This window comes from Henckelia pumila, chromosome 3 (assembly GCF_033568475.1).
Source record: "Henckelia pumila isolate YLH828 chromosome 3, ASM3356847v2, whole genome shotgun sequence".
In the NCBI taxonomy this organism is placed as follows: Eukaryota; Viridiplantae; Streptophyta; class Magnoliopsida; order Lamiales; family Gesneriaceae; genus Henckelia; species Henckelia pumila.
Window position 1 is genome coordinate 166238517 of NC_133122.1, and position 27931 is coordinate 166266447.

Below are 27931 nucleotides of genomic sequence, written 5' to 3' on the forward strand. Positions count from 1 at the left end.
AAATCTCAATTCCTGTCATACGGAAATCAGGATCAGGTAAGGGAGGTAAGGGGTTACGGTACGGTGCCAACCATATTCCACCCCTACCCAGTACTGAAATTAAATTTTTGTCCAGAGTCGACCTTAATCCTTCGACCCCTTCTCTCGTCGAAAAGTGCTTTGATTCACATCCATCCTAGCTATGGCTTTAACTTCCAAAGATATGCAACTTTATGGTATTCTTATTTTTTTCGATATCTTGACTATAATTTTTAGCTTGATTCCTATGAATGAATCTGTAAATGGTTGGTGACAAGGCTATGATCTGCTTCTGGGCTTGATTGCTGCTTTTTATTTGTTCATGGCACCTTACACAAAGGTCGAAGAAAGCTTCAATATTCAGGTGTTGTTGCAGACCAGCATTCTTTGTTCATGTTATGATTTCGGAATTTTTTTTTCAACCCGTTTTCTTGGAGTCCAATTGAGATGTTTTCTGAGTTTATGTAATTGCCAAATGTAGTGAATTTTGATAAGAGATTCTACTTGTCCCCTTCAACTAAATTTTTATAGAAGATTTTCAATAACTTATTGCTCTTGCTTAATAGATTTCTTTTAGTAGATCTATTGGTTGTTCTATGTTCCAAACTTCACCTTCAATTAAGAGTAGATTTGTTTCAAGAATTTTCCTGAATCACGTTCTTTTAATAATTATTTTTTTTCTCAGGCAATGCACGACATTTTATATCATTGGCATCGTATAGAGAAGGTAAAGTTTAATCCTTTTGCTGCCTGGCTGTATTTTTATTTATTTATTATTTATATTTATTTTTTTGACTACGAGATGTATATTCTTTTCAGTGTAACTTAATTTATCGTTTGTTTAGTTTGATTTTCTTAATTTTTGTTTTCCGTTGTTCGGCTCATGGTAGTATGATCATTTGGAATTTCCAGGAGTGGTTCCGCGCACATTTGTTGGTAAGATGTTTTGCATAACTTCATTATATTCTTCAATTTGTTCTAATAATGCTGCCTTATGATCAGTTGGAGTTCTACTTCACATTTTATGTGCCTTTAATCCCACACTGAATGTTCCATTTTGAAGAAGTGGCAAAAAGTTTTAGATATGCTCTTTCAAATCATGAAATTGATTGATTCAAGATTTCACATGTTGCTTCTATTGTGTATGTCAAAGTTTATCATTATGAGTGAAGGCTAACCTCTGACCTTGGAGCAACAATGTAGGAAGATTTGGGCTGTCTGTTGAAGTAAAGGTTAGCCTTAATAGGTTGATGATGTTTCTTACTTTATATCATGATTACAGGTGCCCTTCTTGTGTCAATTTTGGCATCTCCTTTTGTACTGGCAGCAAGTTTACTGAAATTACCAAAAATTTATAGTCTCTATGCAGGTAACCTTTTTCTTTTTGGCAAGTTCACGTGTCTCGTTTTATTCTACTTATGAAGATTGTACGCGAAGATATCACCTAGGTTGATTCATTTGAAGTGCTAAAAAGTTCAGTATCACGTCGTTGCATAGTATTAACTATTAACCTGAGTTGTGCTTGTACACTGGATTGGCTCACTCAGTGGATTCTGGCCTTTGGGTGAATGATACAACCTGCCAATATTGATGTTTGGTTGAGAATGTAGGCCTGTTGATCTTAGTCTTGCATAAGCCGCACTTTGTTGCTAAAAGGTATTCGTTGAATCTAAATTTAGTAGAGAGCCCAGTGACACATTCTATTTTAAAGTAATTAGATGAATATAATTTGGACATTGAATTTTATCTCCTGTTAGTTGGAATAAATTAATGGTGTTTTGCAATATGTTAACAACTTAGTTAATTGAATAGAATAACCGAAAAATGGAAGATCTTAGAATGGCCAAAAAACTAATAACTATTAAATGATCATGCCCTGTGACAGAGGTGTTATGCTATTGATTAGGGTCTTTGACTATGATGGCAATAAATTGATGTCGAACAAATCGATAGTTGAATACATCTTCATGGCAATTTTCCCTTTGTCATATTGCCTTTCTTATCAATTACTACTGAGAAAGTTTTAATAAACCGGTTTACTTCAATTAATGAACTACAACTCATAGCCCCTAGGATATACATATCAGTGAATGACATGCTAATGTCTTTCATATGCTTTTTGTTTATTAGTATCACCTGGTGTCCTGAATAAATAGCACATATAGATTGATAACACTCGACTTTTTCTAATTATTATCCCATAAATTTTAGTGCCAGCTGAAACTCTCACTTTATTTTCCCAGTTCGTCTGGCTTTAGGCTGTATCATCCTGTCGACATTGCGCTTTTTCCGCATTCAGGTATAAGCTTTATTTTTATTTTCGATCACCCTTCTACTATTTCTCTCTTACATCCTGAGTGAGTATTGTGTATAATGAATCGTGCTTGAGGAATTATGACATGTTATTATTTACACTTATTAATTGGAATAATTGATTTTGATCCTTAGTGATTGTCATGTCATAAAAAAATTTATTTCAGTAATGGATAAGTTTTGGTGTTTCATTATATCTTAGGGAACTCATACCTATTTAAGAAGGAGCAATGCGCATATGTATACACAATCCTTTGCTTATTTTTCCTAATCTTAAGAATTTGTAGAAATAATTGTAATGTTTGAGCTGTCATTCTATTGTCTAACATTGTCTCAACTCTTAATTGAGCAGATTAGGAAGAGTTTTGGCTCGCAAGTTGAAGCCTTCTTTGTAATATTGACCATGCTTCAGTTTCACGTGCTATTCTACTGCACACGCCCCCTTCCTAATATATTGGCCTTTGGCTTAGGTGACATTACTACCTGCAGTAAACCCTGTTTTTTTACACCAATTTAATTTTAATTTCGATTATTATAACTGAATTATTTCACTGTTATTGGCTCTTAAAAGTAACGTGTTATTCCATAAAAATAATGAAAACAAAACCTAGTTTGTTCTGGAGATGCTAAGATGCACGGAAACGAAAATCACTTGCCTATCGCCTCATATTATTTGGTGCATGTTATAATTTTAGAATAAAACCATGGACAAACCTCTGAGTTAAATGTTGTGTGGATAATATCACTTTCCACATTATACCATTATTTGCACTTTTTTAGCTACTCATTGCCTGAAATTCTTGTTTGCAGTTAACTTGGCATATGGTTTTTGGTTTAACCAGCGTTTTTTTGCGGCATTAAGATGTTTGGTATGTTTACCCTTAACAACGAAGAGTTAATATCACGTATTCAGTGTTACTTCCATATTCTATGTTTTTTTACCACATATTCAGTGGTAGCTTCCATATTCTATGTTTTGTCTTTGATTTTGTTTCGTGCAAATAATTTCCCTGGTTCACCTTATACCTTCTAGATACATACTTTCTACGCTCCCATGTCAATTGAATATCACAAATTTTCCTTGACTTATGACTACTGGGAGGATCAAATATATCTCAGCTTGTATAAATATGCCAACCAATTCCCTTTGCCTATCTGCTCTGGCAATGTTATCTTTGTCCCCTTGTACGTCTATTGTTTTTAATACTGTTCCTGATTTTAGTAGGTTGACCTCTTGTTTTCATTGCACTCCAAGAAGTTGTCAAGATAAATAGTATTTAGAAACACGGGAATACCATATACCATGAGATGTATTAGCATATAGAAACACGGGAATACCATATACCATGAGATGTATTATTCGCATGTTTTTATTTTTCTCTAACCATTTATCATTCTTGTAATGCTCAGATTTTTGCCACTGTTGTCCTTAGATGTGACATCTTATTACTTGTCTCACCTCTCGGGTTGGAGCTATTGCTGGTATGCTGTGTAGATTAGTTTTGCGGAATATTCTCTTCCATTTTGTTATGCTGCCCCTCCCTCTCTGTCTCCCTCCCAAACATGTGTGCATGTGCGTCTGAGCGTGCTCACAATTACTTTGCTGTAATATCTAGTCACTAGTTTCGGTCATAGATAATTCTGTTTTTCCTATATGTTTTTTGCAAAAATTTTCAATGACCTTGACTTTCAAGTAGATTGATTTATGGTCATTTACCTGTTTTTTTGCTCCTTACAAGTGGCCTATTACCTGATTTTGGAGGAGATACTTTCTTCTTCCTTATAGTCTATTACATTATTTTGGAGGTACTCTGTTTGACATTAGCAGCATGAAAGATTTTAATTAATTCTAAGATATAGATATCCTTAGAGAGAGATGTGTTAGCTATGAAGATTGGATCCAGTGGAATCGGTAAAGATAATTTATATAGTGCCAGCATGTATCAAATCCTGTTTCGGATATTTTTCTCGTGAGAAAGAGCTGTTCCTAACAAATCATCGCCCTATGTGACGTGATTTTGTGGTAGCTCAGTGGTCTTTTATTATTGAATCTCTCTTAATTAATTAATTGACTGCAGTGTAGATCAATTTCATTACGGAAGGCTCTAATATCGTGTTTGATAACTGCTTTGGCTTGCATAGGTTTGTGACCAACTATACTACTACACTTTTTTTATGTGCAAAGTACATAGTCTTGTAATTGTGTTTTTTGCGCCGCAGGTCTCACAATTCTCATTGATTCTGTCTTTTGGAGAAAGTTGTTATGGCCTGAACTGGAAGTGTTTTGGTTCAACTCAATTTTGAATCGAAGTTCTGAATGGGGTGTATCCTTACATGGCAAGAAAAAAAAAAGTATTTCGGCATGAATTGAATGCAAAATGACTGATTACTGGGTGTAATTTGTGCAAAATTATTGATAAATGTCTAAATTGGTTAGATTCTCGACACACAATGCTTTTTTTTCTCTTGTTCTTGCGTTCTTTATTCATAGGCATAGACTTTTATATAACCTGTTTGTATGGCCATTTAAAATTACTTCATGGACTTCATTTAACTTCTATATTGCATGGATACGGGTACGGGTATCGGATCGGATACGATACGGATACGGCGATACGGGAAATTTTGAAAATATAAGGCACGATACGGCTATGATTAAAAAAAAAAAATTATATATATCTATATAAATTCAGTATTAAAAGTTAAAAATCCTAAAGATGGAAAACTGATCCTCTGGAGGGCTGTGTGCGGCGGCGAGCGGCGAGCAGAAAACTTCAAGGTCCAAGGAGTGGTGTTGGTGATGATAGACGATGACTCGATGAGATGGGAAAGGAGAACTAAAGAAGAAAGAATTGATGACTTAGGGTTTTTTTAAGCCCAATTCATATTAATATATTTATTAAATAGTCCTCATAAATTTTTTATTTTTCAATTGAACCCTTAAAACTTTTAATTTTTTGCGATTTAGCCCAATCGTAACCTGAAAATGTACCCGGGCTGTGGCCAAGCCGTACTCAACTGGTCAAACTTGAAAAAGCTCAACGACATGGGTTTTGCCGTATCCGACACGCGTATCCGCGTGTCGTACCCGTACCCGATACTCCCAATTTTTTTTTGGAGTACCCATGCTACATAGTTTAACTTACATGATGCTCGGGTATTTTATCTCTGAGGATTTTTGTTGACTACTTAAGTTTTAATTAATAAAAATAGTAGTTTCACACAGGAAATTGCTCAATATCTTCTATGTTTACAACAAAATAAAGCTAGGCTCTTGTGCCAACTGTGAGCTCCCCTTCATATTTGAACAGAGTCTAAGTGTAATTTGGTTTGATTTATTACTCTGACTTTGGCTTTTTTTCATCCCTAAAGGAAAGGACAGATGCCCGCTTGGTTGTGATGTCAAAAATTTGGTGGCAAATTTAAAACTTTTATTAACCTTGCTCTTTGTATGCTGACATGAGAGTGGTGGGACATGTCTAACAATCAATCCACGGTGAATCTAAGGTTAATGAAATGTAATAGTTGGACGAATCAAGTTAGTTTAGAAATATCTCTTTTATGAGTCTTCACCAAGTGCTAATACTCAAGTACAACTTTTACAAAAGTAGGATCTCCCCCTCCTCTCAGGTGTCCAACTTCTCCAGGGAACAACATTGAATTGTTAGTGTTTCTGGTTAGAGGTCTCCTCACTTATGCATATGGTATTAGGTATCATTGACGATAAAGGAACCAGTTCTAAGACCCTAGTAAGGCATGAGTCCCTACTGGTGGTCGTAAAGAGCCCCTATTAATCTGTCAATTTGTTCCTATGTTGTAAACAGGTGCGTTTTTCTTTTTTGCTTTGGCTTTAAGGGCTAAGGATAAAAATAATGTGTATCTTTTTCTAGTTATCACTTCTGAGTGATGCATTTTTATTTTGGATAGTTTTGAATTTATTTTTTTCCTTGACATCTTTCTTTAGACACATTCTTTTCACTGGTACTTCACATCAGCACTTCCCCGCTCTTTGCTGGCTGCATATCCGCTCTTTCTGGTGAGTGCAAGACTTGACTAAATAGATTGATTGCCATGATATCAAATTGCTTCACGATTCCTGCTAGATTGATCGCTTCCCTGAAGTGATGTGATGTAATGTACATGATTAACTCCAAATGTGCTGTCGTGCATTAAACGAAAACGATCGATTTGCTCGCAAAACATTTTCAATTCTATTATTAATTTATTATTATTACAAGCTCAAATATACTGGGCCCAACTCATGTTGAACCTCCAATATATGGACTATACGAACGGAAGAGGGCTTATTTGGGTTGTTATGCAGTTAGAAGAGAGAGGAAGAAAAACAGAACAAAGAGTGGGAAGCATGCTTATGGAGCAATATTCAGTAGATTGTTAGTCTTAAGTTTGCAGCAAAAGAGGGGTTGATGACATCCACAGACCACAATCTTCTGGACTGAACTTGATTTCTTTAGCGTTGGATGTTTCAAGTTTGATTGTTTTTATGTTTTCTCATTTACCTACATACCAATTCTTATTTCCAAATTGTGGTTGTATCTTTTATGTACTCCATTTACTCATCCATTGGGACAGCCGTCACCCACCTTTAAACCATCCTATTTCTTATCTTTCTTCAAATGTGTTCATGAGTTTACAATGACAAAGTTTGAGATCAGTCATGTTTGACATCTTGGCTTAATGAAATACTAAGTCGCAGTATCTCTCTTTTTTTAACCAAACAGAGATACTGTAAGATTTTATTGGAGTTAAATTCCTATTTGACGGGACTTCAGTTTTTGGGAAAACATAAAATTGCTGGAGAATTTCATGCTTCTGAGTTTGATATGGAATTTTTCCTGCAGCTAGGTATTTTACTTGACAGAAGAGTTTGGTTTTACATATTTCCAGTTTTATCATTCGTTTTGCTTTATTCAAAGCTTCCACACAAGGTAATGCCTTTAGGATCGCAATTTGGGGGAGCATTTCAGTTCATGCCAATGTCTGTACATCTGATTCGCTAAGTTTTTTTCTGTCTACAGGAACTTCGTTTCATCATTAGTTCTCTTCCCATGTTCAATTTTTCAGCTGCAATGGCTGCTAGCAGGGTGTACGTAATTTCTTTTTGATAAATAGTTGAATAAATAACACTAATATTTATGTATTGTTCCCAGTGTTCCTATACTGTTTTAAATGTTATTATCTGGTTTGTAGTATTGAAATAAAAGGCTTAGTAATATGATGTGATGAATTGTATTCAGACAACATATAGAAGTAGCTGATGTTCGAAATTCTAATTGGGAATGGCTTTTATTTTGCCAAGTATCCATGTTTCTGCTACATTAATTCTTATTTCTTTAAAGTTCTGATTCATGTTTTGTTCTCTCTCTGTTTCTGTTAATGTTTTTGTGTGTTGTCTTAATATTACTTAGATACAACAATAGGAAGAAGAGTTTCTGGAAATATCTCTATGTTTCCATGCTTGGAGGCTTCATGATCAGGTTAAATGAAGTCCTCTTTTATTATTTGAGCTTTTTGATTGTTTTTACTGACTTTACAATATGTAGTCTAGGGTGTACATTCTTGACATTTATGGCATCTTACGAAAACTACCCAAGTGGTCATGCCATAAAAGCTTTGCATGGGACAGGTTAGCGTTCTAACCCTCTTCTTCTGTTGTTTTATTCCATCAATTCCTTGTTAAATTTTATTATGGTTATACGTCAACCCTCTCTTTATGGGAATTGGCCTTACATCTCTGCATCTTCAAATATGTTCAATTTTTTTTATTCTTGGTGCTTATGTGGTTCTTGACTGAAAATCGATAAATGTGAAGTAAATTGGTATTTTTTGACTTCCCTTTGGATTTCATTGTGATGGTTAGATGGTTGTAGTAAAAATTTAGGTTCCGTTTGGACAAGTACTTATAAAACGTTTTTATAAAAATGTTTTATAAAAAAAATTATAAAATGTTTTAAAGGTTTTTTATGAATAAATATGCGTTCGGACAATTATTCTATAAAAAGGTTTTAGCATTTCAATGGTAATGTTGTTTGATTTTTATTATTGTCTTCCATTCTAAAACCATCTAAAAACAACTCTTAATTGTTCTTTAAAAATATCTTGGAGAACACATATTGAAAAAAAAAATTCAAAAACATTTTACAAAAATCTTGTCCAAACACATACTTTAAGTTTTTTCACTTATGAAACGCTAAAAATATTTTTAAAGTACACGTCCAAACGGAACCTTAGTTTACTTTGGCAGGTTGATGGTTTTTAAGTTGAGAGGATTATTTAGTTTACATCGGGCATGAGGGCAATGCATAGATGAAATGTGACGTCCCTTATTTCACATTCATGCTTATGAAAATATGATGCGAAAAATGCGGAATACTTTTGAAATTCTTATTTTTTACTAAAACATGCCTCGTGCTAACAAGTTTAATATATTATGCATAAAATTAAATTCATTCAAAAGACTCAAATTTTGTATAAGATATCCTTGAACAAAGTAATTACTATAATCCAATTAACGCACGATTCCTATACGAGAACGACAAACTTCCTCATGCAATACAAAACTTGAAACTATGAAATATTCGATCTCAAAATAATGTTTGAAAACATGATTTCAATTAAAAGTGCATTATAGTAATAAGATGCATAAAACGTTCATGGGCATGCTTGACATAAGGTTCTCGGATAGCGTGCCATGCAATCCTTCTCGCCTCCTCAGCCCCATAATCATCTTTCAAATAATCAACTTCATCATTTTCATCTGCACAATCCAAGTGTAATGAGTCTAATGACTCAACAAGCATATTCATATGATAACGAATACATAATAAAATCATGAGACATGCGTAGGGCGTGATCCCGACTTAAAAATGTAACATTCTTTGATTTAGGTTATGAATTATAATGCAATTGTGGTAACTACCATTAAGAGTACATTGGGTTCCATGATCATGTAAATAGTTGCGGTACATAAGTATAACATTTGATGCCACCGATACTGGCCTAAACCAATGTGTACCGTCCGATACTAGCCAAAACCAATACGCACAATTGGAATAGCCCATACTAGCCGAAGCCAATATGCGTACCGTCCCATAACAGCCGAAGCCAATATGCACATCTTTCGCTCATCTCGGAGTACCAGTCCCGTACCCCTACCACAAGTAGGGGTGGAATCGGGTCGGGACCCGTCCCGTAACCCCCTTACCCGATTCCCGTCCCGATAGGAATTGAGATATTTTTTTTTCCCGATCCCGCACCCGAAAAGTGTCGGGACCCGAAAGTTCGGGATCCTGTCGGGTCGGGAGAGAGTAATCCCGAATAATATTTTTTTTAAAAAAAAATTCTATGAAAATATTTTTTTGAAAAAAATTTATGAAAAAAATCAAACAATTTTTTAATACATTACAAATAAATTAAAATTTTTTTATATATAACCATTAAAAAACTAAAACATTTTTTTAGTACATTACAAATAAACTAAAACAACTACTTGATTAATAAAAAAACATATAATTATTCATAATAATAAAAAAAACAAAATAAAAATTTATAACTCAATGTTAATATTAAAAAAGATAAATATAAAAAAAATTATATGGTTTATAATTATAAAACATTAATATTAAAACATAAAAATTTTTAAAAAATTATTTTTTTAATTAAAAAATATTATTAAAAAAATATTATTTTTATATTCGGGTCGGGTTGGAAATCCCGTCGGGAAGGGTTGCCTATCCCGATCCCGATCCCGAAATTGATCGGGTCGGGAAAAGTTCGGGTCGGGAAAAATTCGGGACGGGAACGGGTTGAGAATCGGGACGGGTCGGGATTTATGTAAAATTTGTCGCCCCTAACCACAAGTACACATAAGACATCAAAATTTAACTTTTCATGTATCATCATATCATCATTCTCATAAAACATTTGTGAATGAAAATTATTTCTTTCATGTTCATTCATTTCATGCTCATAAACTTTCTTGCTTGAAAAACATTCATGCTATTTAAAAGTAGGTGAAAACGTCCTTTAACTTTTCATAAAATATACTTTTCATAAAATATCATGCTCTCATATGTAAAATAACTACTTAGAGCATCCTGCGTTACGTATAGTTAGCGATCCACGTAAGCCGTTCTCCACGTTTTCGACGAAAACTTCATGCATCAAACACACACAAGACCTTAAAAGGATCATCACATGCATATAAGGACACAAACACATAAAAGAAGTTGAACAATCGCATTTCAGAATTTCCAGACAGTCGCGGCCAGGGGTTTTCTTCAACCTTTTTGCTTCTAAAATATTTTATACGCTGGAAAATCGATATCTAACAAAAGAACAGATTCAAAACACGACATAAAACTCATGCAACAATTCGTCCTCGAGGTTCTTGAACCCAAAAACTCATCAAAACACAACTCAACATTAAAAATCTGAATTTGACTAATTTGAAACCTTTAAAAAGATGCATACACGCACACAAAACGTGATATCTCCCATGAAACAAACCTCGAATGCGCATCAAAGCATCATTCTAACAACTCGTACCCATGTGCACGACACCAAACACGTCAAAACTCATAAAAAAACAGATTTTACTCTTTTTAAAAGCTACTACACTCAAACCATGATTATAACACGTCAAGAACGGCTTACGCTTCACAGATACATGCCATCATAAAGCGTTCTTTCAAAAAAATCGTGGGGATTCCTCGCAAGAAAACATTATATAATTAGAATACACACATCATCATATTAAAAATACATAATATTGCTTGGATAGTGGTTCAAAGATTGAATAAAACATGCCTTTCTCTTGTCGTTAGGGAGTAATCCAGACTCCGGGAACAAGATCCTAGCCTTTACTCGAACGGGCAACATAAAAATCTTCTTGAACATAAAGTGGAATTTTCAAAACTGAAGGACAAGGGAGGCGCTGAAACGCGAGGATCCAGCCTTTTAAAATATTCATCCCTAAACTTAAAAAATTATGTGGGTTAGCCCATTAAACTAAAAAATGCAGCCTTTTCAAATATTCATCCCTAAACTTAAAAAATTAAATACAAAAATCTGCACAAAATATACTTAACTTAAAATTTCTTAAACCGTTCAAAGGCTAGTCTCGATTCCCTTCGTCACCGGAATTAAAACCATACCTGAAAAACATCAAAAGCTAACTTTTTCATAAGAATTCATAATTTAAACATTTAAACACATAACTTTTTTGTAATAATTAATTAAATTCCCGTGAGTGGATTTATGGATTTTTCGGACATTACATGAAATTTGCGTGTAAGGATGGTGCACAAGTTGCAACCGACTTATGTTGTGATGGTATATGGCAAAGACCCTGCATTTTAAATGTCTACAGTTGTACATTTAACTAGGTGTCTCTGAACCAGAAGTCACTCATCCCAGAACCAACTGAATTTTTTGTTTACCTTTCCTCTTAAAAATATGAATTAGAATTTCCTTGCCCTCTTCCCCTATCCTCCATCTGTCTCACCCACGCATGAACACTGTTTATTTGTATTTGTTTTCTTTTCCGTTTTTTTACTTTAGTTTAAATCATTTGTGATCCTAGATTGCAAATTTCTATGAGCTTATATGGCTTTACCATTTAATACAAAATTTATATTTGTTTTTCTTTTCTTTTACTTTAGTTTAAATAATGGGTGCCATCCTAGATTGCAAATTTCCGTGAGCTTATATGGCTTTACAGGGTATTTAATGCAAAATTCAAATGAAACATGGGTTCACATTGACAACTTCTCAGCAATGAATGGGGTCTCGCGCTTCTGTGAAAATTATAAACCATGGAGGTATGTTTGATGATGTTTCTTTTCTTATTTTTAGAATGCGTATACTCTCAGCATAACATGATAACCTCATCGAGATTATCGAAAATTTACATTGTTGCCGTAATTTGACATAAAGTTAAATGTTTATTTGGGTGCTTTTTGTAAAAATTTTATTACATGTTTTCCTCTTTTCTCACGGATACAAGCATGCAAAAATTATTTTTATGGGTTCCACGGTTTGTGTCATGTAGGAAGTTTTGTAAAGCATGCTCATATGCTTGCTCTATTGATTTTCGTCTGACTCTGGCTTTCTTGATGCCTCTGGCACTGTTTTCACAGTTTTTTTTGTTCTTGAGCATCCATTGCCTAAACTGAAGAGCTTCTTTTGTTCAAATTTATATTTTACTTCAATGGTGTAGTCTGAATATATAGCCTCAAGTCAGAAAACTTAATTATAGAATTCCTTGATTTTCTGGGATCCCACTTACCAATTGCAAGTACACAATCAAGAAAACTGAATTTCCCAAAATGACATGTTCTCAATATTTGCCTTGAATGATATTACATCGAAACATTGTCTTTTGTATTGGATTGAGATTTTGCAGTACTCCTCTCATGCGGGAGAATAAATTTTCTGTTCCTGCCTGCCTTGTGACTTTCTGAAATGAATGACCAACGAATGGTTTTTTTGGGATGCTGCCAGCTGCCTGTCTATTTGTATGTATGATGTACAAATTATGCCACCATCAAGCTTCTTTCTAATGAAATGCATGTCTACCTCTATTTGCGTTGTTTTGTCATGCTACAAAGGATTGGGAGCGATGTTAACAATCTGCTGGTAATACAACTTTGTTGGTCCTTTTAACTCGATTCTTAGATCATCTATGATGATCGTAAGCCACAAATATTCACTTATGTCTAGGTTACCACCCATAAAGGGTTCACCTCCTATCTACTTTGAAGTCTACAAGATCAGCAACTGCAATTGCCTCTAACTCCATACTCGTGCCCTTTATTGAATGAAATTCCGTCGCTTGGATTAGTTTTTAAGCATATTAGAACCAAATGTACTTTCTGGTGGATGAGGTTTTCTTCATTATTTTCTTTTGACCATTTGTCTCATCACTCTCACTTATTCTATATCAGGTCCCTTTCGAGACAATTAGTCAGTTTTCTGACTAGTTGTTTATCAGTACCTTTTTCACCTTTAATTGTGCTTGTATCACCAAGGGTTTTTGTACCCGTGCCTGTAGAACTTTTCGGATAGTTAGCAACCTTTAGTACTTGTCTCTTTGAGTAGGTCCAGCACATACTCCTGGCAGAGAGATGAAAGATAATTGCTTTTCAACGGGCTACCTCTATCCCCTAAGAATATTTAAAGAATATTTCAAGATCCTTATATCCTTGGTCAAACTCTACTTTAGTCGCACCTTAAACCATAGGTTTCTCCCTTTTCCATAAAATTTTATGAGTGGTGGCATCTTCACTATACATCCATGATGATCGTTTTCTGGTAGACTTTGTTTCAAGGGTAGGTGTATTCAGTCACAGCTTTTACCTTGTTTAATGATTATTACTGGCCTGATAAAATCTCATAAAATGGGGCAGTACCATTGTTCCTAAAGTATGATTTATTGACCGACTCTCGTATTTCTATCGCTGTAGACACAATCAAGCATGTATGAGTGATTTCCGACACCATTGCATTCCCAAAGTATCCCCTCATCATCGAGTATGCTTCAACCCACACTGCAAATAGTGTACCCACGCCTTTTGGCCTAGTTCCTATAAAATGGCAGAGTTTCTTGTTGCACCTGTACTTTAGAATTTTTTTTTGAAGTATCGTATGAATATGATACGCGGATACACGTGTTGGATACTGCAAAATCCATGTCCTTGATTTCTGTAGGTTTGCAAGTCGGATACGCCTCAGATACGGGAAGGATACATTTTCTGATACATTTTTTGGCGAAATCGCGAACACTTAAAAGTTATAAGTGTCAAATGGAATAAAATTTGAACTTTGGGGACTAATTAAAGAATTTCCCAAATTTACTTGTGCTAAATAGACAAATTATTTTTGCTTATTTATTTAGCCCTAAATAGACAAATGAATTGACTTCATTTGCTCTCTTCTCCTCACCTTTGTCATTGCCCTCGTCTCCGTCGCTGCCGTTGCCGCAAGCTCGCCTGTTGCCACGGCCGCCGCCCAAGCTCCACAATACTCAAAATAAACTTCAATTGTTTTACCTAGGTTCAAAGTACTTTCTTTTTATTCTCAATTCCAAATCACTCATCACTCAACTAATTTGCAATGAAAAATTTTCAAAATAAGGGCGTACAAGAGGATGTTGATGATGATTGCTCTCCTGGAAATTTGTAATTGAAAGGAAACTAGGGAGAAACACTTGGTCTTGTAATATATGTACTAAGATGTGCAAGAGTTGTACTCGAGGGTGAAAGCCCACACATTAAAAGTTAAAGGCTTTGGAATGGCTAGTTGTTTCCAAGCAGCTTTTGTTGGCTCCAACAAGTTTTTAATATGAATCTTTTCTCTCTTTGAATGCGTGTAATTGTTAATAAATTGTATTCGGGTGGAAGTAACCTGGAATCATTCATTGCGTAGCCATGTGGAAGGCTCGAAACCAGTGTTCTAAAATTCGCCCTAGGCACTGGGCGTCGGTCGGCCGCCCTTAAAAAGGGCTAGTCGGTCACCCTAGGCGGCCTTGGCGCCTAGGCGGTCCTGGGTGCCCCTAGGCGGCGACGGCAAGAGAGGTGAACGGCGGCGGCCGGGGAAAAATGGGTTCGACAGGGCGAGCTTCAAACTTAGGAAAATAAGTATTGGAAGAAAGCCCTTGCCACGAGGATTCCAAATCTATGCTCAAATCAATTTTTCAAGCAACGAGGCGGCGTAGATCGGAGCTTGAAGTTTCGAAATGGTGATGAGAAAAGGGAAAAAATGAATCGGCCGAGAGAAAAATAATGCGAAGAAAGAGAAAATCGCCTAGGGATATAGGCTTTTTTATGGGCTTTTACTATGCATCTTTTATGGGCTTTTACTATGCATTTAGGGGCTTTAGGATTTTCTTTTGGGCTCAAAAAAATAACAGCCCAATTAGGAAGAAAAAAAACTGAAAGGATTGCATATTTGTATTGGGCTTTAAATCTTCGTCCAACGCTGGAATAAACCAATTTATGTTGATATCGTGGAATCCGCCTAGCGGCGCCTAGTCCCCGCCTAGGCGGCCTAGGCGCTAGGCGCTGGTCCGGCGCCCGACTAGCGCCTAGCGAATTTTAGAACCTTGCTCGAAACATATTGAGGATTCCTAGCAATATTGAAAGATGACCCCCGGTGTAAAACAATCTTGCAATTTCACAATGTAGCTCATCTGTAGAATTCATGTTAAATGCTTTTTCAAAAGAGCCAAATGTTCTTTCCTTCGTCTTTGTAACAAAAAGATGTTAGTATTTGTACTGATGGGTGATCGGATGTACAAAGAAGACCGCTTGTTTATCATGGTCATGTGTGAAAGTGGTCCTATGTTTTCTGAAGGCAATAAAATGTGAAGATGAGTACACGCATAAGTTTTCATCTCTAAGTTGCTCATTGACTTCATAATGAAGTGGGGCATCAGAATGTTGATCAAGTTGTCTTGGATAATGCTCTCGTTTGCAAAACCATGAGGTTATTTGTTGAAGCAAAATATCCGCATATATTTTGGAAACCTTGTTTTGTGCCCACACTGAATCTTGACTTGAAGAATATTGTGATACGACTGACTCTGCGCAAAACAATTGAAGAGTGCAAGTGGATAACAGGAATATCAAGTGAAATTTCAACGATAAAAAGTTTTATAATGAATCACAATATGAGATGATCGATGTTCAACGATAACTCAAACTTGACTCATGTGTGGAGAGTTGATTTGTTTCCACAACTATTATGCTTCAAAGGTTCAGGAAAATCAATAAATGTCTTGAAAACATGTTGATTAGAGAAAGAATCAATAAATGTCTTGAAAACATTTTGATTAGAGAAAGATGGAATTTGTAGGAGGATGATGTAGTGAAGGCTAGAGCAATGCGAGATATTGGAGGACAAATTTTAACAAAAAATTGATTACCCATCACTGCCTTTATCAGTAAATAAGATTGCCTCAAATTCAGGTTCATCAAGAGACAAATTTGCAATTTCAAGCATAGTAGCACATTCTATGTCCATGGAATCAAATGCATCCACACCAACATCCCACATCTTACTTTCTACTTCGCTATAATGCGGACTCCTCTTAGATAAAAGATGAATATTGCAGTGAACATATACCTTCCGCTCTTTGTGGTGTTATTTTGTTCCTCTTCACTGTGTGTGAAATTGTAGATGCTCCAATTTTTCTCACAACAAGAACCGCCCAAGTACCTTTAAAACTAAACTTTGAAAGGGTTAGTGCAGAAGCACCATGGATAACCGACCACTTAGTTGGAGACATCAAACCCCGGTCGTGCTTTACATCATTATCAGAAAAATCATAATGGCGGCTGAAAAGGAGGAAACTCTTCATTTACACTTTTTTGTTCGGACGAGCTCGAGTAATGTCATTCAATGCACTTTTTCCTCTCCCTTGAAGCGTTGATGCCCCTGTGAGGACAAAGACTGTTGGGAAATTCTTGGAGCCACTCACGGTAATACCTACAGAAAAAAAAATTGATAGTTAAACAAGAACTAATATTTCATTGTTTCTAATTAGCTGAAACTTAGAAAGTTAAAATTTTAGAGCTTTACCTCGGATTCAAATAATGCGCCAAACAAGATAGAGTTGTGTTGCTTTTGTTCCACCGCTCGAGGCTCCAACAGAACATCATGAACAACCTCATAAAAGTTTGAATCTCCACTATGAGCCCTTTTTGAGATGGCAAACTCTCATCCTCTCTATCATTTCATCCCACCACTCATAAACTAAATGAAGACAAGATTGATAAGTGTTCGCTTTCCTCAGCATCTCATAAATCGAACTTGTGATAGGAAGTATATAATAATTTTTTCCCCAAAATTGGTCGTCCATTATCTTGTAGTTCACTACTCCAACGTTCACTACATCTTTCTCCTTGTACAAATCCCCTTTTCCATCAATCTACCATGGTTTCAAGATATTTCTTGATTTGCCTAAACCTTTCAACAACAATGATTGTGGATGCAAATAGAGTATCCCAAGGGAGAGCATCTTCAAGTTCGAGTTCGATAATCTCATTTTGGGATTCATTATAAGATTTTTTTTATCATTGAAACATCATCTGATACTTATGTTATCCCTTGCACTCTTCAATAGTTGTTAATAAATTGTATCCGAGTGGAAGATAACTTAGAATCATTTGTTGAGCAACCATACCGAAGGCACGAAGCCACGAACATAATGATGATTCCTAGCAATATTGAAAGATAATTTCCAAGTGTAAAACAATCTCGCAATTTCAGAACTTAACTCGTCTCTAGAATGCAAATTAAAAGCTTTTTCAAGTGTTTCTTTCCTCTTCTTTGTTGGATCTCTTCTTTGTTGGATCTCATCTTGCAAGGGAAAAACATTGTTGTTTCCTGTTAGATGATGAGCTTAGCACTCTTCTTTGTCAATTCTACCTCATCCACAAGTTGTTACATATATTTTATTTGATATATATATATAATATCCACAACTAGCAATTCCAACCTTTGATATTTAATATAGGTGGGCCTTTAACCTCCAGTACGATCTCTTGCACACTTTAGTTCATATTTTACACGACCAAGTAATATTTCCTCTAGTTCTCTTTTCAATCTTAGTTACAAATTTCCATAGAGAGCAATCATCATCTTTTTGTACACACTCATTTTGCAAGTTTTCCATTGAAAACTGGAGAGAAATTTGGAATTGAGAACAAAAATAAAATAAAATTTGAACATGGCTAAATCAAATTGATGTTTATTTTGTCTTTTTGTGGAGCTTGGGCGGCGGCAGCTGAGACAAGGCAGTGATAGAGATGAGGATAAGAGAGTAGATGAAGAAGGACAAGACAGTGATAGAGACGAGGATAAGAGAGTAGATGAAGACGTTTCATTTGTCTATTTAGGGTTAAATAAATAAGTCCAATTAATTTTGGGATATTTTTTAATTAGTCTCTCAAAGTTCAATTTTATTTCATTTGACCCCTAAAACTTTTAATTTTTTGCAATTTCGCCAAAAAAAAATATCAGATTATGTGTCTTTCCCGTATCCGACTGGTCAAACCCACAGAAAGTCAAGGATGTATCCAACACGCGTATCATATTCATATCCGATACTTCGGAAATTTTTTCCCCTAAAGTATTCGTGCTACGTAGACTACATAGAAGACTTTGTTTTTAACTAGTGTTTTCATTATCGGACAGTTAATCAAACCGATTAACACTTCAAAATCGGTTCAATTGGATTGTTGGACCGGAAAACTGTTATATTAGTAAATAATATATCTGTAGATCTTAAATATGTATATATAAATAATAAAAATATATATATTTAACAAAATTTGAAATCTAAACATACATATAATCAAAATATCAAATATAATTATATATATTTTAAAACAAAAAATAAGTCAAAATAAGTTCAAATGCTAATAAAATAATGTTTTACAAAAGGCTGTACCGGTTGGACCAATATTTAACCGGGTTTAGGACCGGTCCCTTCGGTTCTTGACCGGTTGACTGCTAAAACAGTTCTAATGATTGGTCCGGACCGGACTTGTCATTGCTTCACGGTCAAATCGGTCAGTTCGGTCCGATTTTGAAAAGACTAGTTCTTACCGAGAATCACGAAGAAGAAATGACACGCGAAAGCTCTAGTCATGAAGGAATTCGAAATGAAAGACCTCAGATACCTTACATATTTCTTGGAATAGAAGTAGCAAGATTATCCATGGGTATCTCAATCTCACGACTAAAATATGTTCTTGAATCTTGACCTTTAGAAGGAAACCGGTATGTTAGGATGCAAACCAAACAACACACCCATGGATCCGAAAATCAAGATGGGAACAAAAAGGGATAGTCTTCCAGTTAAAAAGGTAAGATATCAAAGGCTAGTAGGCAAAATTATATACTTGTTGCATACATGACAGTATATCATATTTGTTGTGAGCATTATTAGTCATATTCATGAACAACCCTACTTGAGAACACATGGGGTGCTGCATACGAGTGCTAAGATATCTAAAAAGTACTCCAAGGAAAGGACTACTCTTTAGAAAAACGTCAATCAGAACAGTTAAACTATTTCTCCGGAATAGTACAAACCTTTAAATAACCCCCAGGCTCCAGGACCCTTTGCGCCTTAGTGCGTCTTGCGCCCTTAACAACTATGGTACAGTGATGTTGATTGGGCTGGGTCTCCCACAGATAGGCGTTCTACTTCTGGATATTGTTCATTTGTATGGTGATATTTTGTGACATGGTGAAGCAAGAACAATCAATGGTTACTCTTATTAGTGCGGAAGCTGAATACCGATCATTAGCTCATGGAATGTTTAGGAATGTGGCTCAAGAGTCTGTTTAATGAGTTGAAGAAAGAAGAAAATCACCCACAAAAGCTTATGTGTGATAATCAAGCAGCCATCAGCATATCCAAGAATCCAATTCATCATGATTGGACTAAACATATTGAAGTGGATCGACATTTGGTAAGTGAAGGTTTTAAAGGGGATTGTGGAGCTGAGTTACACTACTCAATTACAAGTTGCAGACATTTTGACAAAGGCCCTTCACCGGCCGAATTTCCAAGAATTGTGTTCCAAGTTGGGCATGTTGAACCTATAAGACCCAACAAGTGGGGGAGTGTTGAATGATAAATATTGTATCATTATCAACTAAAATGAGATAGGATTTTATCTATGTATTTGTATTTTAATTCTTGCTATTAGGATAATGAGTATCTGATTTTATTCCATAGTTTAAGAGATCTAGTTAGGCATAGAGTTCTGTAAAGTTCATTGTATTTTCCCAATTTTAGTTCAATTAAATAAAACAGCAATTTCTCTTTCCTAAAACGACACTTATATTTTGTGATCTAGGTATTCGAAAGAAGAAGGGATTCCTCTGAGAAGTTTGCAGAGAAAAAAATTTACATACCTTTTAAGGTGAGTTCTTGATCATACTTGATTACCCTCATGTTTATGTCATTATGTGGCTCAGAAATTGGCTTAAATGCAACTTTGCTTTTTGGGGAACATATATGCTTTGCTCTCAACTAAGTTTTAAAATTGATCAGTTTTATTGCTAGTTGTAGATTTAAATAATATTTGTTATAATTGTGAATATTTGATATCAATCTTGTAGATATAAATATCTTTTATTTTTGGTAGCGTACTTTTTTATTATCCCTTGATCGAAGGGAATTTGTTGTACCTAGGGTTATTTAAAGGTCTGTACTATTCTGGGAAAATACAGTCAGAATTATCTTATATTATTTCTAGATGGTATCACGAGCCTAAGGTTTTCTCCTCACAGAAAAAATATGTCGAATGACTCCTGCTCTTTGTCCATCAATTCTGGGTCAAACATTTCAGAAAACAACTATGGGACCATCACCTCTCTATCCGGAGGCAATGCCTCTTCTCTACAGATCACAACCCATAAATTCCATGGACAAAATTACCTACAATGGGCCCAGTCCATGAAGATTGTTATTTGCGGTCGTGGGAAGCTAGGCTACCTCACAAGAGATATCCCTTCTCCAAAATCTACCGACCATCTTACAAAATCTGGACAGCTGAGAATTCAATTGTTCTCGCTTGGCTGATCAACTCGATGGAACCCAACATCAGCCGCCGTTATCTGTGGTTCCAAATTGCGAAGGATGTGTGTGATGCTGCCCGCACAATGTATTCAAACTTGGGCAAGGCTTCACAAATTTTGAAATTCGCTCGAAACTGAAGGAATTGAAGCAAGGCCATAACTCTGTTACTCAGTATTTTCAAGACCTTCAAGACTTGTGGCAGGAGCTAGATCTCTTTCTTGATGAAAGCTCTTTGTGCACAGATTGCAGTGTCAAAAATCGGATGGCTGCTGAAAACAAAGGGTGTTCAACTTCTTGGCTGGTTTAAATCGAAATTTGGATGAAGTTCGGGGCAGAATGGTTGCCTGTGAGCCCTTCCCAACTCCTGAAGAAGCATTTGTAGATGTTCGACGTGATGAAATGTGATGTAAAGTGATGCTCACTGTTGATTACTCACCACCAGCCTCTGATGCTTCCACTCTAACTTCCAATAAGATGCCCACACCTGGACAACGTGCTAATAAGACACCTTGGTGTGATCATTGTCATAGTCCTGGTCATACAAAGGAGAAATGCCGGTAAATCCATGGAAAACCAGCAGATTGGCAGCCACAGAGGAAGAATGAAGGCCGAAGTTCTCACACCCAAAACCAGTTCCAATAGCAGCCTCATCAGCTCTCACTGCCCCATTCACAAAAGAGCAAATTGACCAGATCGAGCAATACTGTCGACTCCTTCGTGACACTTCACTCAACTCTTCATTCAGCACAAGCATTGGGTCGTGTTCCATAGCCAAATCTGGTATATTCCATTCAGCTCATAGTGTTATCTCTACAACCATTTGGATTGTTGACTCGGGGGCCTCGGATCATATGACAGGAGATTCTAGTCATTTTTCCACTCGCACTCGTTCTAATCATACTACTGTTAAGTGTTAAGATTGTCGATGGTTCTTTAACTGTGGTTGTCGGGACGGAAGATATTAGATTATCTAGGGATATCCATTTGAAATCTGTTTTATATATCCCTTCCCTTGCAATCTGATTTCGGTTAGTATACTCACTCGTGAAAACCGATGCATGGCTAAATTCTTGCCATTGTCGTGTCAATTTCAGATCCGCGATCAGGAATGATGATTGGCAGTGCTAGGACTCATCATGGCCTTTACTATATTGAGACGGCTCCGTCCATCTATCGACACTCGTTGGTGTCTAGTCTTAATTCTGCTTCCGTTCTTAGTATTAACAAAATAATAAAATGGCTTTATAGGATTGGCCATCCTAGTTTCTTTTATTTAAAACATGTGTTCCCATTTTTGTTTTTTAATAAAATCCTGGCTTACTTGTGAGCACTGTCAAATGGCTATACACACTCGCACTACATTTTCACCGAAACCTTATACCCCTTCACGTCCGTTTTCTCTTATCCACAGCGATATTTGGGGACCTTCACCAGTTACCACATCTCATTGAAAAGAATGGTTTTTACCGTTCATTGATGATCACACACGGTTACATGGGTGTATTTTCTCACTAACAAATCTGATACTTGTCAAGTCTTTCAAGCCTTTCACAATATGATTCAAACCCAATTCCAAAGTAATATTCAAACCCTTCGAACTGATAATGACAGAATATTTCAATGCCTTTCTTGGTGACTACCTCACAAGTCAGGGGATAATACTTCAAAGTTTTTGTGTCAATACCCCTCAACAAAATGGTGTATCTGAAAGGAAAAATCATCACCTATTGGAAGTAGCCCATGCCCTTATGTTCACCATGAATGTACCTAAATACCTTTGGGGGATGTTGTACTCACCGCTGCCTATCTCATCAATTGCTTACCAAGCCGAACCATTAACTTTGAAATCCCATTGTCCAAGCTCAAAATTGCATATTCACTGTTTTTCACGCCTCAGTCCCTTCCATTTAAAACTTTTGGGTGCACCGCTTTTATTCATATTCCTCATCTCTCAAAATAGTTTTCCTAGGTTATTCTCCTACTCAAAAGACCTATCGTTGTTACTGCCCTCATACAAAGATAACCTATATTTCATGTGATGTCACATTCTTCGAGGACGTCCCCTACTTCTCTCCCACATCGTCTCACGGGGGATGTTAGATCATGCTTACTGGGATGCTTCACCATCTTGATATTAGATTAGATACTACTGTTACCTTCCTACTTATTTCACACCCGGAGAACTCTCAGTTAGAATCATCAAAACCTGACCGCGGCTTAGAAACCAGAGGAGAATCGACACTACCACCAAAATTTGAACATGTCTACTCGAGACGGACAAAACCTCAGGAAGATAAAGTCCTGATGGGTCCAAACCACAACCATGAAACTGAATCGATGGCACATCCTCAGAAAGGTAATTTTCTTGATCTTGAAGTTCCTATAGCAGTCAGAAAAGGCTTGCAATCTTGCACACAACATCCCATCTCCAATTTTGTCTCTTACTCGAAATTATGTCCCTCATTTCGTGCTTTTACCTCGAGTGTATCTAGTTTAATGATTCGCAAGGCCATCCAAGAAGCACTAGCTATTCCTGAGTGGAAAACCACGGTACTTGAGGAGATGCAAGCCTTGAAACAAAATAAGATATGAGAATTGGTTGATTTGCCTCATGGGAAAAAGGCATTGGGGTGGAAGTGGGTATTTACTGCGAAATGCAAGGCAGATGGATCTATTGAACGAAACAAGACACGTTTGGTTGCTAAAGGTTAAGACAAACCTATGGCATTAACTACACTGAAACATTTGCTCCAGTTGCCAAACCCAACACTATCATGATTCTTTTTCATTGGCAGCCAACCTTGATTGGCCACTACATTAGCTCGACATAAAAAATGACTTTCTAAATGGCGAGCTTGAAGAAGAAGTTTATATGAGCCAACCTAAGTTCAAGTGTTTGCAGACTGAAAAAATCCCTTTATGGGTTTGAACAATCTCCACGTTCTTGGTTTGACAAATTCTCTAAAATGATCAAGCATTTTGGGTATGTCCAAGGACAAGCAGTCCCGTACATCCTTTGTCAAAAATTCAGAACAAAGGGAAATCTCTATCCTCGTTTTTGTTGATGATATCATCATCACTGGAAATGACATTAAAGAAATGGAAGATATTAAGTTGATGATGGCAAAGGAATTTGTAGTCAATGACCTTGGTGCGCTAAAATATTTCCTTGGGTGGAAATTGTTAGGAGCAAAAAAGGCATCTTTGTCTCCCAAAGAAAATATACGTTGGATCTTCTAAAGGAAACTGTTATGCTTGGTTGCAAACCAAGTAAAACACCAATTGAACTTGGAAAGAAGGAAAAATGTTTGAGGATGACCTAGTGGATAAAGGAACCTATCAACGCCTTGTGGGGAAACTTATCTACCTGTCACATACTCGTCCGGATGTTGCTTTTGGAATGAGTCTAGTGAGTCAATTCATGCATTCATCATGCCAAGGTCACCTTGATGCTGTGTACAAAACTCTGAAATACGTGAAACTCAGAGTAAATGCTTGTTCTTTTAGAAAACTAAAGATCATGGAGTAAAAACATTTACTGATGCAGATTGAGCTGAATTTCATCCATGATAGAAAACCAACATCTGGATATTGTACCTCGGTATGGGGAAACTTAGTGACTTGGCATAGCAAGAAACAATGTGTTGTTGCAAGAAGTAATGCTGAAGCTGAGTATCGGGCAATGTCTAATAAGGGGAAAAACTTGGTTCAGTCCCAAATGTTTGATCCCTTTCCCGGTTTGGTTCCGAATGTTTCGATAGTCCCAGTTTAGTCCTAAACGTGTACAGATATTAACTGAATTGGTCTTTCCGTCAAACTAACCGTTAAACATAATAGTAAAGATGATATGTGACTGGAAAAAACCCAGTTCAGTCCCCCATATGTTTGGCTTCTTCTCAGTTTGGTCACAAATGTTTCGGCGTTGCCGATTTAGTCCTAAACATTTACAATTTTTGATCGATTTGGTCCTTTTGTCAATTTAACGGTTTAAACTAACTGTAAAATGACATGTGACAATCATTCATACCACTAAAATCCCCAAATCCCTAATCAAATGCGCTAATTTCTAATCCAATTCGAGGAGGGACTTTTTTTTCTTTCTCGTTGGTATCACACTAAGAAATTTGGCTCAACCTTAAGAATGAAATTGACGCTGCTACACACAATTTATCTCTATTAGGTAACTCCGACTTTCTATTTCGCACGCCAACCACATTTTCTTGTTCTCGGATTCGGACATTTCTATAGAACTTTAAATTTAAGGTTTTTCAGAAAAATTAAAATAAAAAATCGCTTTTTCTGGATATGTGTCGCTATTTGGTTGAATTTCGTATTCTTGTTCGTCGATTTTTTTTATTTTTATTTTTATCTTGCCATTGAAATTTTTTAGAATTAAGGTTTCAATTTTTCAATTAGCGATTTTTTTATAATTTCGATTTTTATTGAAAAAAAGACTAATAAATTCAATAAAAGTTTGTAACAGTTGATGTTGATAAATTATCCATTTTTTATTGTGTCATTTTGAGGCCAACTCGGTCAAAATCTAATCTAACATCTAACATACATATAAATATACCACTTTAAATTGTGAATTTTCTTTTGTACCCTTCATTTTCTACTTTATAATTATAACTAACTTTGTCAATCAAATATCTCTTCTCTATTATGTATTAGATATCAGTAAAAATATATTTAATTCTAAATTTTTCACTTGCATCGCATGTGCTATTTCCTAGTTTACAAAAATTTAGGACTAAATCGGGAACTCTGAAACATTTGGGACGAAACCGAGAAAAAATTCAATCATCTAGAACTGAATAGGGTCTTTTCTCCGTTAATTTTAACCATTAAATTGACGGAAGGATCAACTCTTGCTAATTTTTGAACGTTTAAGACTAAACCGAGAACATCAAAACATTTGGGATCGAACCGGGAAAAGAGTCAAACATATGGGACTGAACCGGGAATTCACCCGCTAATGGAGTGTGAACACATCTGGATACGAAGAGGGATGATAAGGAGCTAAACATGGAGATTGAAGGGTCAATTCTACTCTATTGTGACAATAAATAAACCATTAGCATTGTTCATAACCCTGTTCACCATGATAGAACCAAACACGTCGAAGTTGATTGACTTCATCAAAGAAAAACTGGAGCAAAGCATGATTAAGGTGGAATATATTCCTACAACTCATCAGCTGGCTGATGTGCTAAAAAGGGGCTGTCAAAGCACTCACATGAATATCTTGTAGGCAAGCTTGGACTCATCAACATTTATGGCCAAGCTTGAGGGGTTGTGTAGATTTAGATGTAGATTTAAATAATATTTGTGATAATTGTTAATATTTGATATCAATCTTATTGATTTAAATATCTTTTATTCTTGGTAGGATACCTTTTTATTATCCCTTGATTGAAGGGAATTTGTTGTACCTAGGGTTATTTAAAAGGTTTGTACTATTCCGGAGAAATACAAACAGAATTATTTACTCTCAATATTATTTCTACACTTGTCGTGGGTCGTGGCAATATGCAAGTGAAATGGTTGTGAAGAAAAATGACGCATGTTTGCATACTGAATTATTATGAGATGCGTTTTAAGAGATCTGAGCCTTGTCAAAGTGAACATACAATTTCTTACAGCTTTTCTATCATATTAGTATCATTATCGCAAAATGATTTCTCCATATCCAACGATCATATTTCTTGCATATTGCAGCTAAAACCCAATTTTTCCTTTCCTGAAACAGAAGTTAAATCTCACAGTTTCTCCATGTTGCAGTGAGCAATCTCAGATTGAAGGGTTTGAGTGTCTTTTTAGCACAAAGGGGTTCTCCAGAGCTCGTCTTCATGTTGGATTTCCTCCCGTAGTACTGGTAAATAGAGGAGCTGTGTCTTATATTTTTCAGGATGCTATGCAGATTACTCTTAAACTAGGACATGTTAACAAATGAGTTGCCTAGATTTTGCCACGTCTAATATTCTTGAGAGAATGCGGACGTTAATTCATGATGGCAATTATCTGGACTGCCCTAGGCATGAAATTTCTGTTTTAGTTTAGCATACTAACAGGTGTTTATATGTGTTCACAACAGGTCAAGGAACCCAAGGTATTTGTCCATGGACGAGCTAGTAACAAGGAGATATTCTACAAAAGTTGGCCAGGATGCTAATACACCGACAGGAAGATGCTTATAGCTAAATCAAGCCTAAAAGGTTCTGCGAGCCGCTCAGTGAATTAAGGGAACCTGCATTGGCTACTTAAACTGATATACATGGAAGAATTATGATTTTATACTTGGGAGATTCTCGAGAACCACATTTTTTTCAACATTCTGAGAAGTAAACAAGGTGATTTTTCTACTTCATTTTGGAACCTTCACTTTCTCCAACTGCAGGAATATAGTCTACACTAGATCTTGTTGTGCATGGAAATATGGCAATACGAATTTTACGTTTAGGTCACTGCCCGTTGTAGAATTTCCTCGAGTTCTACCATAACTATTCACAAGTTTTGGTACTTCAGTTGGTGTTTGGTTTTCCATTGTTTAATCTTGAAGTGGATTGTTTCACCAGCTACTACAGTGTCACCTTTTTTCCCCAGAGATATTTTGGTAAAATCAATTATTGGAGATGAGGCAAAAACCAAAATAATAATAATAATAATAATATCAATTATATTTCGTAAAAACAAAAATGTAAATTATGTTACGCGGAAATGCATCACATATAATAATCTGAAAGTTTCTGAATATGTATACATTTTTAGGTTCTAATATGATTAATTGGAATTTATTGAAAATACATGGTTAATCCTGATTAAAAAGGATAAATTATAAAAATAATACTCCATTGATTTTGTGCAATCTAAATTCAACCATTCGAAACTGGTCACAGAAGCAGTAATTTTTTTTAAAAAAAAGTTATTTAAATAAGTTCAGTTTTTTAAGTGTGTTTAATTTTTAAAACATAAAGAGAA

General features: G+C 35.8%; 1 protein-coding gene across 2 annotated transcripts; it reads left to right on the forward strand.

Annotated features, from left to right (window-relative positions):
* Positions 1-27477, forward strand: LOC140887045 (dol-P-Man:Man(7)GlcNAc(2)-PP-Dol alpha-1,6-mannosyltransferase). Of its 2 annotated transcripts, XM_073294057.1 has the most exons (20): positions 1-215; positions 297-382; positions 704-745; positions 909-954; positions 1301-1387; positions 2262-2317; positions 2684-2801; positions 3142-3200; positions 3742-3813; positions 4410-4473; positions 4552-4655; positions 6296-6367; positions 7194-7280; positions 7371-7438; positions 7761-7829; positions 7896-7978; positions 12074-12173; positions 20226-20291; positions 26735-26828; positions 27048-27477. In XM_073294057.1, the coding sequence occupies exons 1-20, from the start codon at positions 182-184 to the stop codon at positions 27123-27125; spliced, it is 1485 nt and encodes a 494-aa protein (XP_073150158.1). In that variant the 5' UTR covers positions 1-181; the 3' UTR covers positions 27126-27477. The 2 variants fall into 2 exon arrangements, with proteins under 2 accessions (XP_073150158.1, XP_073150157.1); XM_073294056.1 differs by having other exon boundaries at positions 7761-7978.
* The last annotated feature ends 454 nt before the right edge of the window (positions 27478-27931 follow it).

Bases quoted from the DNA above. Each gene is read 5' to 3' on its own strand.
- LOC140887045 (XM_073294056.1), top strand. From the start codon at position 182: ATGGCTTTAACTTCCAAAGATATGCAACTTTATG. The intron at 6,368-7,193 runs GTGAGTGCAAGA...TTTTTCCTGCAG, and splicing joins CTGCATATCCGCTCTTTCTG to CTAGGTATTTTACTTGACAG. The intron at 7,281-7,370 runs GTAATGCCTTTA...TTCTGTCTACAG, and splicing joins ATTCAAAGCTTCCACACAAG to GAACTTCGTTTCATCATTAG.